The sequence below is a fragment of the Bolinopsis microptera genome, chromosome 6, assembly GCF_026151205.1.
Source record: "Bolinopsis microptera isolate Bmic1 chromosome 6, MBARI_Bmic_1.0, whole genome shotgun sequence".
NCBI lineage: Eukaryota > Metazoa > Ctenophora > Tentaculata > Lobata > Bolinopsidae > Bolinopsis > Bolinopsis microptera.
In genome coordinates this window covers 18,859,192-18,874,755 of record NC_087077.1, presented here as the reverse complement: position 1 = coordinate 18,874,755, position 15,564 = coordinate 18,859,192, and the positions used below count along the sequence as shown (strand labels likewise).

At 43.0% G+C, this 15,564-nt stretch overlaps 4 protein-coding genes across 6 annotated transcripts in view; 1 reads left to right on the top strand and 3 right to left on the bottom strand.

Annotated features, from left to right (window-relative positions):
• Positions 1-8,620, top strand: part of LOC134816559 (protein-lysine N-methyltransferase EEF2KMT-like) — a 21,955-nt gene extending 13,335 nt beyond the window's left edge. Inside the window, exons 5-8 of one of the 3 annotated variants that reach the window (XM_063825454.1) lie at positions 6,623-6,759; positions 6,946-7,160; positions 7,275-7,335; positions 8,201-8,620. In XM_063825454.1, the coding sequence (XP_063681524.1) occupies positions 6,623-6,759; positions 6,946-7,160; positions 7,275-7,335; positions 8,201-8,393 (606 nt within the window). In that variant the 3' untranslated portion in view covers positions 8,394-8,620. The remainder of the gene's footprint in view (positions 1-6,622; positions 6,760-6,945; positions 7,161-7,274; positions 7,336-8,200) is intronic. The other 2 variants (XM_063825455.1, XM_063825456.1) reach the window with 2 other exon arrangements.
• The window catches only part of LOC134817190 (uncharacterized), a 43,390-nt gene that overhangs the window by 22,314 nt on the left and 5,512 nt on the right, over positions 1-15,564 (bottom strand). The gene's annotated exons all lie outside the window — the stretch shown is intronic.
• LOC134816561 (syntaxin-8-like) lies at positions 8,616-15,564 on the bottom strand. The gene is made up of 7 exons (XM_063825459.1): positions 15,407-15,564; positions 15,071-15,165; positions 14,784-14,906; positions 14,278-14,369; positions 13,444-13,536; positions 12,729-12,833; positions 8,616-9,094 (listed from the first exon to the last, which is right to left on the bottom strand). The coding sequence occupies exons 1-7, from the start codon at positions 15,521-15,523 to the stop codon at positions 9,027-9,029; spliced, it is 693 nt and encodes a 230-aa protein (XP_063681529.1). The 5' UTR covers positions 15,524-15,564; the 3' UTR covers positions 8,616-9,026.
• Positions 9,446-10,456, bottom strand: LOC134816560 (TIP41-like protein). The gene has a single exon (XM_063825458.1). The coding sequence runs from the start codon at positions 10,357-10,359 to the stop codon at positions 9,532-9,534; it is 828 nt and encodes a 275-aa protein (XP_063681528.1). The 5' UTR covers positions 10,360-10,456; the 3' UTR covers positions 9,446-9,531.

Sequence of the window (15,564 nt, the reverse complement as noted above, 5' to 3'; positions counted from 1 at the left end):
TGTGACCCTCCCTACGACCCCCTGGTATTGTCTCACCTGCCTGAGTCGGGGATGACTAAGATGTGACCCTCCCTACGACCCCCTGGTATTGTCTCACCTGCCTGAGTCGGGGATGACTAAGATGTGACCCTCCCTACGACCCCCTGGTATTGTCTCACCTGCCTGAGTCGGGGATGACTAAGATGTGACCCTCCCTACGACCCCCTGGTATTGTCTCACCTGCCTGAGTCGGGGATGACTAAGATGTGACCCTCCCTACGACCCCCTGGTATTGTCTCACCTGCCTGAGTCGGGGATGACTAAGATGTGACCCTCCCTACGACCCCCTGGTATTGTCTCACCTGCCTGAGTCGGGGATGACTAAGATGTGACCCTCCCTACGACCCCCTGGTATTGTCTCACCTGCCTGAGTCGGGGATGACTAAGATGTGACCCTCCCTACGACCCCCTGGTATTGTCTCACCTGCCTGAGTCGGGGATGACTAAGATGTGACCCTCCCTACGACCCCCTGGTATTGTCTCACCTGCCTGAGTCGGGGATGACTAAGATGTGACCCTCCCTACGACCCCCTGGTATTGTCTCACCTGCCTGAGTCGGGGATGACTAAGATGTGACCCTCCCTACGACCCCCTGGTATTGTCTCACCTGCCTGAGTCGGGGATGACTAAGATGTGACCCTCCCTACGACCCCCTGGTATTGTCTCACCTGCCTGAGTCGGGGATGACTAAGATGTGACCCTCCCTACGACCCCCTGGTATTGTCTCACCTGCCTGAGTCGGGGATGACTAAGATGTGACCCTCCCTACGACCCCCTGGTATTGTCTCACCTGCCTGAGTCGGGGATGACTAAGATGTGACCCTCCCTACGACCCCCTGGTATTGTCTCACCTGCCTGAGTCGGGGATGACTAAGATGTGACCCTCCCTACGACCCCCTGGTATTGTCTCACCTGCCTGAGTCGGGGATGACTAAGATGTGACCCTCCCTACGACCCCCTGGTATTGTCTCACCTGCCTGAGTCGGGGATGACTAAGATGTGACCCTCCCTACGACCCCCTGGTATTGTCTCACCTGCCTGAGTCGGGGATGACTAAGATGTGACCCTCCCTACGACCCCCTGGTATTGTCTCACCTGCCTGAGTCGGGGATGACTAAGATGTGACCCTCCCTACGACCCCCTGGTATTGTCTCACCTGCCTGAGTCGGGGATGACTAAGATGTGACCCTCCCTACGACCCCCTGGTATTGTCTCACCTGCCTGAGTCGGGGATGACTAAGATGTGACCCTCCCTACGACCCCCTGGTATTGTCTCACCTGCCTGAGTCGGGGATGACTAAGATGTGACCCTCCCTACGACCCCCTGGTATTGTCTCACCTGCCTGAGTCGGGGATGACTAAGATGTGACCCTCCCTACGACCCCCTGGTATTGTCTCACCTGCCTGAGTCGGGGATGACTAAGATGTGACCCTCCCTACGACCCCCTGGTATTGTCTCACCTGCCTGAGTCGGGGATGACTAAGATGTGACCCTCCCTACGACCCCCTGGTATTGTCTCACCTGCCTGAGTCGGGGATGACTAAGATGTGACCCTCCCTACGACCCCCTGGTATTGTCTCACCTGCCTGAGTCGGGGATGACTAAGATGTGACCCTCCCTACGACCCCCTGGTATTGTCTCACCTGCCTGAGTCGGGGATGACTAAGATGTGACCCTCCTACGACCCCCTGGTATTGTCTCACCTGCCTGAGTCGGGGATGACTAAGATGTGACCCTCCCTACGACCCCCTGGTATTGTCTCACCTGCCTGAGTCGGGGATGACTAAGATGTGACCCTCCCTACGACCCCCTGGTATTGTCTCACCTGCCTGAGTCGGGGATGACTAAGATGTGACCCTCCCTACGACCCCCTGGTATTGTCTCACCTGCCTGAGTCGGGGATGACTAAGATGTGACCCTCCCTACGACCCCCTGGTATTGTCTCACCTGCCTGAGTCGGGGATGACTAAGATGTGACCCTCCCTACGACCCCCTGGTATTGTCTCACCTGCCTGAGTCGGGGATGACTAAGATGTGACCCTCCCTACGACCCCCTGGTATTGTCTCACCTGCCTGAGTCGGGGATGACTAAGATGTGACCCTCCCTACGACCCCCTGGTATTGTCTCACCTGCCTGAGTCGGGGATGACTAAGATGTGACCCTCCCTACGACCCCCTGGTATTGTCTCACCTGCCTGAGTCGGGGATGACTAAGATGTGACCCTCCCTACGACCCCCTGGTATTGTCTCACCTGCCTGAGTCGGGGATGACTAAGATGTGACCCTCCCTACGACCCCCTGGTATTGTCTCACCTGCCTGAGTCGGGGATGACTAAGATGTGACCCTCCCTACGACCCCCTGGTATTGTCTCACCTGCCTGAGTCGGGGATGACTAAGATGTGACCCTCCCTACGACCCCCTGGTATTGTCTCACCTGCCTGAGTCGGGGATGACTAAGATGTGACCCTCCCTACGACCCCCTGGTATTGTCTCACCTGCCTGAGTCGGGGATGACTAAGATGTGACCCTCCCTACGACCCCCTGGTATTGTCTCACCTGCCTGAGTCGGGGATGACTAAGATGTGACCCTCCCTACGACCCCCTGGTATTGTCTCACCTGCCTGAGTCGGGGATGACTAAGATGTGACCCTCCCTACGACCCCCTGGTATTGTCTCACCTGCCTGAGTCGGGGATGACTAAGATGTGACCCTCCCTACGACCCCCTGGTATTGTCTCACCTGCCTGAGTCGGGGATGACTAAGATGTGACCCTCCCTACGACCCCCTGGTATTGTCTCACCTGCCTGAGTCGGGGATGACTAAGATGTGACCCTCCCTACGACCCCCTGGTATTGTCTCACCTGCCTGAGTCGGGGATGACTAAGATGTGACCCTCCCTACGACCCCCTGGTATTGTCTCACCTGCCTGAGTCGGGGATGACTAAGATGTGACCCTCCCTACGACCCCCTGGTATTGTCTCACCTGCCTGAGTCGGGGATGACTAAGATGTGACCCTCCCTACGACCCCCTGGTATTGTATCACCTGCCTGAGTCGGGGATGACTAAGATGTGACCCTCCCTACGACCCCCTGGTATTGTCTCACCTGCCTGAGTTGGGGATGACTAAGATGTGACCCTCCCTACGACCCCCTGGTATTGTCTCACCTGCCTGAGTCGGGGATGACTAAGATGTGACCCTCCCTACGACCCCCTGGTATTGTCTCACCTGCCTGAGTCGGGGATGACTAAGATGTGACCCTCCCTACGACCCCCTGGTATTGTCTCACCTGCCTGAGTCGGGGATGACTAAGATGTGACCCTCCCTACGACCCCCTGGTATAGTCTCACCTGCCTGAGTCGGGGATTACTAAGATGTGACCCTCCCTACGACCCCCTGGTATTGTCTCCCCTGCTGGCCCTGTTACCACATTTGCATCTTCCTCCTCCTCCTCGTCCGCATCGTACAGTCTCACTCTCCTACTGACCTGCCTGTACTGGATAATTATCATCACCACTGCGCATACCATAGCAACCCAGATTAATACCAGCACAATCCAGTCTTCTGTTGCCAAACAGTTCGCCGCAAAAGGGGTTTGATGTAGGTGGCCGGTCTTTTCGAGGCGGTAGCAATTGGCCTTTGTCACTCCTGTCAAGGCCCGTATCCAACACGCAACGAACCGAATGATGTTGCAGATAGATTTGAGACCTAGTGTAATGTATAGCAGAAGGAAGAAGACCTTATCCAACATCTTTGTTAAGATGTGCGTCATTTGATAGGGAATGAATTGGAGGTTGAAGATGATACCTATAATCCCAGATATTGCTCCTAAAGTAACTTTAACGGTTACAGACCAGTCAAACATTACAATGTACTTCTCCACAAAAAAGAACTGGAGGAAGAGCTGGATACAATCCGTACATACCAGGCTCATCACACAGTGGGCTGGGTAAATGAACGTTCCTTTCTTTATTGCCATTATTGTGAAAAGGTTTACATTCCTAACCCTGATGGCCTCCAGGGACATGTCAATGTTGGGATCTATCTCATCTCTCTTTAGCTGCATGGGCCGTGGTCCTGTTTTAGGCGGTCTGGTGAACTCTCCCTCGTGCTCCTCTCGAACTAGTCCGAACCTGATCCGCTCCTCCTCAGACAGAACGTAGAGTGAGTCTCCGAAGTTACTCTCTCTTCCAGGTACCCTTCTAGCGAGCCTCTCGTTGATAATCACGATTGGTAGGTCGTCATCATAGTCCTGATGTCCGTCACTCTCCATTCGGTCCATACCTTGGCCCTTCAGGTCGTTCAGTGATCCAAATATGAGGGCTCCTAAAGCTATATTCTTCGCAAGGCCAATATAACTGAAAACCATCATGGCATCCAGTGCATAGCCGTTCCTAATAACCTTGTAGTGAAGAATTGTGTGGAATGTAATCTCCATTTTGTAATAGTAGTAGGAATCAAAACCTAAGCAAACTATGTCGTGTGCCATAATGATAAATGGCATGTAAAACCATTTAATGACAAATATCCACGCCCGGAATACAGGCGTGGGCTCCAGGATAAAGGTACCTATTTTCTGGTAGGTGATGGAATTATGGCTAGGAAGGAACTTTAGATATTTCTGGTATTTAAGCCTGCCTCTTTTGGCGACAGCTTTAAAGCCGGTAGCCCAGCCCAGAAAGGCTATCCAGAAGAAGTTGAGGATGATCGGGAGCCAGGAAAAGAAGATGACTGTGTTCTTTGCGATGCGTGTCTCCCATCTCTGTGTCACGTTACAGAACGTTACTTTGTTGGTGCCTAGTTGGACCATGTCCGGACAGATGTTTGGTTTTTTCTTTGCACTTGCCGTCGGGATAAGAAAGAGGAATGTCAATAGTAGTAGTGATGTGTAGTACATTTTTGTCGTTCTTACTAGATACGATAGGATGTGTTATTTTCCAAAGAATGTGTTATAAATATGTCATCATTGATTAGTCGTAGAGTTTAAAATTGTTGTGAAGTAAGTGTTGAAAATGTTTATTGTTTAAATTCTTCACACAATAATAACAAATCCGAAATGTACTTTAACCCGCGTTCTTTAATGTGGTTAAAGTGATACCAGTAGATTGCAGTACAACAAAATAACAAATCTTTCGTTGAACCAAGCGAATGTGATACTAGTAGATACAGAGCAGCAAATACAGAACAGCAAATACAGAGCAGTAACTCTTTTTAGCTAAATAACTGAGGTCTTAACGAGTTTGCTTTGTGCCACCACGTCGTCGTTGTCATTATAGATGGTGGATTTGAGCTGCCGATATTTGTGCGCATCTTTTGGTCTTGTCTTGCTGGATATTGTTATCTACGGTGACTTCCATGTGGTGTTACCATGGTGACTCAAACACTCTGCATTGACAGCGATAAAATTGCTTCTTTTCACCAGTTCGATATATATAATGCTGAGATCTACGGTGACTTTTATGACTCAAACACTCTGCATTGACAGCGATAAAATTGCTTCTTTTCACCAGTTCGATATATAACGCTGAGATCTATAAAAAGCTCCACAATTCATCATATTGATGTTGTGCTGCTTGATAAATGTTCACCACGTGACTTATGACGTCATAACCAGATCATTGTCACGTGATTGGTGACGAAACAGACTGATGGTTTTGAAAAACTCTAACATTGTGCTGGACCTTTAATCTATAAAATATGTCTTAAAAATGCTTACTTAGTTTGTCAGACTATTGTAATAAACAATTTTAAGTTTATCTTAATGAATTTTTAAAAACTTGGCACATTCTGCTCTTCCTTGATGTTTCGTATAGAAACAGTAAACAAGCGGAAGGTTTTAAAGTTTTCTCGTCAAGCATGATTCATCTAGTGTCAGTGATGTGGGCCACCTATAGTTAGAAGGATTAGAATCATGAAGACAACTACATTAAACTACACGATATCACTGACCCACTTATTACAGCTAATGTCCTATAACAATTGAAAAGAGCACATCGTTAATCCACCCTGTATGTTCAATCTCACATTACAGCTGTGCTTACTGTACGGAGGTGGCTGGCTGGCAGCCTCACATTACAGCTGTGCTTACTGTACGGAGGTGGCTGGCTGGCAGCTCCCCAACTCTCCGACCTGGGCCACCCTCATGACGTTTCTACCGAGGCTACCCTCCAAACTTAATTATACTTTAATATGTTAACAAGCGCTTATATAATTAAACTGGGCTGAGAGAATTGCAAGTTAGAGTGTATTGAGTGACATGGTTGTCATGGTTACCGAGTGTAGAATTACCTCTTAACTCGGTATGTATGGCATAATTTGATGCAATTTCTCGAATCTAATAGCTCTTTCTCAAACGTATCATGATTCAACTATTGTCCTGGGCAACGTTAACTTTCCTTACTGTATTAGAAATTATTCAATACTGTCTGGAAATTGGTATGTGAATTGATGGCAATCCTAATGATTTGTAGCTACGCTATTTGATAACATACTTAAACTATTAATTGGTTATGATAGCTGTAAAAGCTGTAAAATTCACAGTATCATTTTTAAATACGTAGCAACTAAATCTTAACTTTTCAGGACGGCGGGGCCCATTACCTGGCAACACGGGAGACAGTAGCGATGTGCAGTAAGGGTACCACAGGGCTACAGACTTGGCAAGCTTGTTTAGCTATGTGCCAGTGGGCCACTGAAAACTGCCACATTTTTCAGAACAAGTCAGTAGAAAAGTGTTTCTATAGCGGTGCAAGTTTTTTATTTACTACCATCATAAATGTTAATCAAACGTGCACTGGTGCACTGGTACTAGCCAACCAGATTTACATTTCTGACTAATAAAAATGTTCGACCCAAGCTGGTTTAGGGATTACAGTTTCTATTTTAAACCATTGGTACCCCTACAGAAAGGTACTAGAGCTGGGTTGTGGTGTGGGACTGTTAGGAGGTGTTATATCACACATGTGTGATCAAGTCACACTGACTGACCACCACCAATCTGTTCTGCGCGCCGCACAGCACACACTTGATATCAACAATATTAATAATGGGAACGTTTCTCCTCTGGACTGGACCAGGATTGGCGATGTTGAGGATGAGGTTGATGTTGTTGTCGCTGCAGGTACTGTCGATAACTCGATTTAGCCGAATGATATAAACGATGTTGTGGTTTTGATCGTTGCAATTATAACTAGAGCTATTCTTCGTTTAGTTAGTTACACCTTTAACTTTTCAGATGTTGTGTTCGATCGAACAATACTGCCCCATTTGGTGAAAACGATCAAGAACAAGCTGGGGTATTTTTAAAATTTTTAAATGAAACTTAATTAAAGTGTTTAAATATTGTGTTACTTTCGTAGTTGCTTTTCACAGTTAAGTTAGGTGTCCAGTTATGTATTTATTTTTGGCTTATTTTAGTTAAAACGGCGCGGCGGTCTGGGCTTGATTCATGCAACGCGCGAACAATTTGTCTGTTTACCAATCACAACTTTTAAGCAGTGAGTGTGGTAGTTTCAAACGTACCGCGCGCGGCTTCGCATGGCTAATATAATATATTATTTTATTACATACCCTGGCCTGATTATAATTTAATAAATGCATTTTCCTATTGCATGGTATCACTAACTTCGCTGTGAACATTAAAATGCAGCCAGGTAGATAAAAAAACTGACTGCAGCCGTTTAAATTCCAAATTGAATCGAATACTAGATGGCCGCTATAATTTATATTAAGTCGATAATAAAACGCGCGTTTCGGTTTTGAACAGGTCGCGCACAATCTATACTGGGGACCTAAAACACGGCGACATAGTACAATAGGACGTGATGAATACTTTAACTTTGTTTAATTTCTAATCGCTCTTGAGTCTTGCTTGAGCTCGAATGTGGTTAGTCGTTGAACCCGGTATTCCCGAAGTCTACTCAGTAGAGTAATCGGGTAAACATAACGACCATTCTAAGTGAACACTGTACGCCACAGTAATATAACAACAAGGCCAGGGATCCACTATTTACAGCGTTTCAAAATCGTACGACCTTCAATGTATTATATTATGCCCGATTGAGATAGTCAATGATTCACGATGCTTATTGCTTAAACCATAGATCTCACTGACACTATATAAGAGATCTCACTATATCATAACATTACATTTTGCCACAGCTCTCCAACGGGCAGAGACAAAGTAGCCTACGTCTGCTCAACCATCAGAAATAAGGACACCTACAATACTTTCATCGAGGAAATCAACGATCAAGGACTTGCAATTGACAATCTAGATGTATCTGGACTAAAGTCGGTGTATTTTTCTGGTACGGATGTTATTAGACTTATAAAATTACGATTAACCATATAGTATAGGGTTTGGATTGTGTGATATTTGTGGATGAGGAGTTTGCAGTTTGCACATTGAATTATCGCATTCTTGGGTCTTGCCATGACAACTAGTTCTTTTTTAAAATATTTTAAGATGACTAAATTTCATTATTTTATTATAATGCAACGGTTTACTAATAATTATACTATACGAAATGAATTAATTATTTGTGGATTTGGATGCAGAGATTACTCTTATTATTAATGAAAAATTGGTTTAAAAATTTCAACACACAAAAACTTTAAATTAAAAACAGAAATGCTAATTATTTACAAAATAAATCTAAATCGTGAACAGCTGGAAAACGCAGCTGAAAAATGTAAGTAAGACACTTAAATCTCAAATCACTCTTACTGCAAATCAAAATTTACTGGTCAGAAATAACGTTACAAACATTTGTACGGTTATTTAACGTGCTGCAACTTCTAATAAAGACATTTCAATAATCAAACTAATCGATTTTTATCAACCAACTGATTTGAAAGATCATCATTCATCTTGGAAAATTCAATATAAGGACAAATTGAAGAGTCTTATCTTTTTATCGTCGGTCCAGCCGAATGCAAGATTTTCGTTGGTAGACTAGATTGAGAGTCTGATGTTAAAGTTAAACTATGCTATCTTCCAGATTATCACTGATATAATAGCCACGAACAACAGTATTATCACGGCCCAATAACCTGAAAATAACTGATGTTAGCTTATCACATTGGTATTATAGGTTGCTATGATTATCTCATTAGCAATTAAGCAATAGTTTAGTGTAATCGAAATTTTCAAGCACGTATCCCCTGCAATTAAGAAGCGAACATCAATTATAAAATATGGAAATTATACATGACTTTCGATAAGTACGGATGTTTCCGCCTTCTTTCATGGTATAAAATGTTCTAGTTGAATTTTCAAGAACTAGAATAAAACAAACAGAATGTCTTTTGTAATAAATGTGAACTCGTAAAAACTAATAAGTTAAAACATGAAATGTATAATGATGTTAAACAGTTTTTCGTCATCCTATAAAGGAAAGTATAAACATATCAGGAGTATTTTGACAACTGTCTTCATCAAGTTACCACATCTTTGTGTATTGAGATCCAAATATAAATCGGACACCGCTTTATTTACATTCAACAATGCTAACCTTATCTAAAACCCTCTTCACCACTTTCAAATGTTGGTTAATTGGCCCCTCATCTTCGTAGACAAGAGAAGTCTGTAAGTGTTTCAAATCATTAAAACTAGCCTCTCTTAAAGTAACGTCCCTCAGAAAATAGTCCCAGTTCTGCTCGCAAAACAGCCTAGTCTCCTGAACTCTTATCATAACCTTATCCACTCTCAGATAATGCCTAAGTAGCACGAGGATGAAGGTAGGCATCACTCTGCATTTAACAACTAGTTTACTGCTCCCATTGTCTGCTAACTCGTCTTCAAACATGACCAGTTCGGTGTGGTGAAGGATTTTATCCCTCCGCAGTAATTTCTCCTGATCTGGCTCCTGGGTAGTTGAAGATGCAGATAGCTCGTGAGTGTCTGAGTTGAGAAGCGTGCCCGAGTATGCTGTACTGAAGGTCCAATCGAATGGTTTGGGAGTGTTCTTAATGTGGGAGCTGTCCTGGCGTTTTGCCAGCCATTCCTGGGAATACGACACTTTGATGATATCTTGTTTATCGTCTACTAGTTTTAAAGCGTCCAGTGTGTTGAGCTGGACCTTGCAACCACTGCTGACATGTGTCAGAGTCAACACGTTTCTGTCGAATGTCATCTCAGGTAAATCTGGGATTTTCAAAGTTTCGGCGTATAAACAGTGGTTGCACTGAACGCCCCCGTTACATTTACACTGACTTCGCAGAATGTGGGACTGAGTCGTTTGGAGCGACCAGTTCCCCAAATCTATCTTCTCTTCTACAGCAGGCCGGATCGGAAGGTCTTTGCCTCGGACAGCCATTCTAAGATGGATTGCGTTGATCGGAATACAGTACGATTTTATAATCTATACATTGTCTTAACGTTCATGAAACTATGAAAGAGATTTAGTGATGAAAATTAACTCGTGACAGGTTACAAAAGCTTATCACACGACGAAACGTCGACTAAATTTCTTATTTTATATTTTATGAGTTAATATTTGTTGCCCAATGAGGCAATGAGGCCACAGAATTTGATAGTTTCTTTGAGGCATTATAAAATGATAGGGTAAATCTGTCATTGAGCCTGTCACAGTTTTGATCAACAGAAAATTTTCTCCGTGCATGTTGCATGGACAATCTTAAATGGTCGCTAAAACGTATCAACAGTTATTCGGTAAGAACAGTTCCTATTGTGAAACGCGCGACACCTGCGCGCACTTTATAATTGACAATACAGCGCTAAGACTTCGGCTACAATTTGAATGCGTGTGCGCTGAAGTTCATTTTAAAATTCATCCAATTACCCTCATTGTTCAACATTTTGTCAGCATCACTGAAGGAAATCTAGATCCGAATAAATATGCATGATCAGTTCTCACGAAGACGCTCAAATAAATAACCGAATAAATAAGATACATGTCGTTCACATTATATTCGATCTTATCTGGGCGACATTCACAACGCTTTTTTTAAATGATAGAATTCTTCTTCGCTTAGGATATCGTAAACTGTAATTAAAATTAGTTTCAAAGTTATAAAGATAACTTAAAAGAAATAAATATTGAGGCAACAACAACAACAACAACTAATACTGAATCATTTAAAACGCCACAAAACTTGACACTAACATGGCACATTAAACTTCACTATTGCAACCTAACCAGTAACATGTTTCCTATAATGAACCATCAATCTCTTGCTCGTACTGAAACTCATTTGACACTCATCACAGTTCCATACCCTACTTTCTGGATGGTACCTCTGACAATGAGCAGACAGCCGGCTCTGGGAAGGGTACGTTTTCTTGCAGTATGAGCAGGTAAACTCCTTGGTTAGACGATGTGATGACATGTGCAATGTAAGTCCCCATTTATCAGCCAGTACTTTGTTACACACTGTACATTTGAAAGCGTCTTTCTTGCGGTGTCTGAGAGTATGTTTGGTAAGCCAGCGTGGGGTTGGTGTCGAATAACTACAGCCTGCTTCCTGACATCGGTACATTACGCTCTCTTCTGATTTTGTGCCAGAGTCGGTGGTATTTTTAGAGCCTGATTTTTCTTTATCGGCTGATTTTTCACTTTCTTCTAATTTAGAGGGCGCTTCAGTTTGGTTATTATCATTATCCTGAGAACCGCTACTCTCCGTAGAATCAGTCTGAGAGATGCTCCCCCCACTGCTCCCTGTCCCACCATGATCTGCAACACTGTCCAATCCTTGTAGATCACTAAACATATCCCTAAACCAGCTCTCCACATCAACATCGCTAGTGTAGTCAGCCGTGTAACACATCTCTGTTTTGTGATCCTTTAACATGTGCGCCTCCAAGTTGTACTGCTCCAGGTACATGGCTACACAAAGTGGGCATTTCACCACGTTAACATGGTGAGACAAGTGTTCCCTAATATTATCAGGGGGCAAGTGTTCATAGCAGTCTTTATACAGACACTTCAAGTAAACACAGTGAGATTGTCTGTGTTTCTGGATGTCGGCGTTTGTGATGAAAGTTTCCCCACAAACAGAACACATCAGTAAAAGACGACATTTTCGCTGGTGAACTTTGAGGTTTTCAAGACGACTGAAAGTGTTGTAACAAAGTTCACAGTAGAACTGCTTGGGTCCGTGAGTACGGAGGTGTCTCTTCATATGGGCCGGATAGTAAAAAGATTTGTTACAATTCTTATAGATACACGTGAACCACTTCAAGTTAAGATGGGTTGTGTCCATGTGGTAGGTCAGCTGAGCGGGCTTTGTGTACGACTTGTTGCACCCGGGCGCAGTACACTCGTAAAGTTTAGTAAGTCTCCTGCGGCGCCCCTTACACCTCAACTGTGATAACTGATGCATGTCATCATCATCGTTATCTAGCATAGTACTGTAATCGTCCGTGTTAAAATCATAGTAATCGTTAGAATCAGAGACTGATGATAGTAGTGGGGAGGTAGCGCACGGTATCTGCTCCACCTCCACTGGGGTGGTTACCCCAGAGTTCTCTATGTAGCTCGTACTAGTGGAGATGTCGGACATACCTAGCCTACAAGAATTTATTATTGGTTAGTATCGTTGTTTAATTAGAAGGAAATGTTGCTGGCCTTTTTTTCAGGGGGCTATACACGGACGTGATTCGCTCCCTGTCGGTAGCAACATTTCCATGTGATGGTGTTTTCAACTGTTTTTCTAAACAACTTACCACAGACATTTCCTGCTCTTGCCGACACGTGGTTGATAGCACGTACTTGACGGTTTATCCTGTTTCCGGTTTCGTCTGTTTTGTCTGTTATCTCTTCAATAAGCTCTGAAATAAAATTAATTTACAGAAAAAAAATTTTAAAAGTATTTCTTGAGTTTGATAGGTCAATATTTGAAGCTGATTTGTTAATTGCAGTCACGTGTCAAAAATATAAGCGTCACCAGACTCCACATTAATGATCTACAGGGTGCTCAAGAGTCCAAGACACGTGGGGAAACTTTGAGTGTTGAGCGTATAACAAATGATGCAACATCTCAACATGTTTTTTGTAATTACAACTGGTAGCTTTTATGGGCTTTATGTATTAGCAAACTCAATGTAGCAAAATATGGAGCATTATAATGATCATTAAGTAAAAGTCGAAGGTGTTTATTGAGTCCACTCTCAGGACTAAAGGTATTCGTACCAGGGGAGGATGTTATTCTCTATTATGCACTTTTCTGCTCATAAAGTATCTGCTTTAAACCTCTCTAAAAATACTGTGTGAGCTGCTGAACTCAACCAATCTGCTCCTCCTTAAAATGGAGAATCACATTTTAAATTTGGACACGAATCTTATAACACACCCTGCATGCAATCGTACAGTTAATAAATCTTTGGATGATCCAATAAAAGTAGGAGTAACAAAAGTAATAATGTAATTTAAGGAACGAACCGTTCTGTCCGTCAATCTCATCCCCAATTGTGAGTCCTATCTCTTTCTGTCTCTTGACAATGTTTGATATTCTGGCAAGACCCTCATCTTGAACTGTAATAATACCACCAGTGAGAAATATGGCAGAAATTCAAAAACACTGTTAACTAGACAACTATTACAACTATGTAATGGGAGATCTCTATTATATACCGCAATTGGGGTACCAAAAATTTTTGGAAAATTCGCGTAGCACAGACTTCAGTGTATAATACATTCTGTCATCAACCGGAGATTTGGCGCCGTTTCGACGTCGATTCATACAATATTTTAGACAAAAGTATGTCAATAGACCCCCAACTCAAGTTAGGGGCCCTTAACTTTGGTAAGAATTTTTCTTCCCGGCACTCTGCACACACTCTACCTAAGCGAGTTCGCTACGCTCGCAATGTCGACTCGTCAGGGATAGCGCGGTGAGTGAAACAGTTATCAGGCATTTAGAGCTGGGCCCCAAGGACTATACAAATAGATTCGACGTATAACTAAAGAACTAAACAGCAAACCACTCTCTAATCTGATCACTGTGCATAGTAACTTAAACTAGAAATGTAACTTCTGCCACCCTCTAATCATCCAGGGAAGCTTCATCACCTCCCACTAGGAAGCTTCCGTTTCCCGGTACTATGGTGCCAATAATGAGACTACAGGTCTGTATAGAACTATAAGTAAACAACTATAACTATAGAACTATAACTAAACATGTACTTGTTAAGCCCTGTAGAGAAGGATATATTATGATTATCAAAATTGGAGGAGTGTAAAGGAACAGATAAACAGATAAACAAGTTGTTTTACCGGCCATGGCTTGCTGCTGCTGAGATTGTAATTCTCTATTTGAGTAGCCTTGTGTTCGTTCATTCTCCTCCGGCTGGTACCCTTTATTTGAACTGAAGATATCAATTAAGATATTAAGATAATAATTAAGATATTAATTAGTTTTGAATAATAATTCTGCATGGGTTTCATGTTGTTAGTGACTTTTAATTTTGTGGCTTAAAACAATGCATTTTTCTATGTAACAGATGATAGTGAATCTAGACGTGTACAAATGTGTCAGTTTGCTTGTAGCCTAACCTAATACCTACAATTAGTATAATCTGTGGCACAGTCACAGTTCAGTTTCAATAAACACACTCTGTAACTCTTTAACTTTACTTTATCAGTTCAATATCCTCCAATATCGCTTGATCCAGTCGAGAAAGAATTGGAATCTATGTAAAACTAGTTTACTGACTTTAGTATTTTGATAACCACTAACAAGATATTGTTTACTTATCTATTACAATATGAGATAAGCTTACATTCCCCCTCCAAAAGGAGTTGCCCCAGATGCCCGCGTTTCTTCGAAGGATTTAGCTATTTGAATCTTCCTGATCTTTGCTTCATTCAACATATTATTCCTCCTATCGTACTCTTTTGGGGATCTGATGATGAAGACTAGATAATGGTTATTTCAATATGGTGTTTACTGTAGACACTTCATTACAGTGGAAAAACCAGATATGATATTTGAACCTCGCCCTCACAGTTTAAACGTTGCAAAATAATTTTTTTAAACTAGCTACACTATGTGCTATGATTCACTTACAGTTTTTTAGAAGACTTGTCGCTTTGAAGCTCCCTTTGTAAGGCAGTCAAATCGTGGTTGAAATTGTTTTGTGCTTGTCTGATTCTGCTGGAAATCTGAGGAAATAATTCAGTACATTTTTCATTTGAGTGAACAAAATAACTCGTTGATCTAGTCATCAAGTCATTGTAAAAACACATACTTAGCCCGAACTCTGAATTCAAATCAAATCTTAATACTGCAAGTCTTAACGTACGTGTTTTTAACCCCACATAACAATGTATAATTGAATTGCAATATATCATAATATATAGATATATCTACAGTGGATTAATGATAGTAAATCAAATAAAAAACCTTGAGCCCCTCGCCGCCGCCACCAGTAACCCTGTTTCGTTCTGCAATAAGTTCCATGATGGCATCTCCAGCTTGCTCTAATGCTCTGTACTCGCCCACCCAATTATCCATACCCATCCTACCAACTCAGGAATGTAAGATAAATACCTTATGTAGCT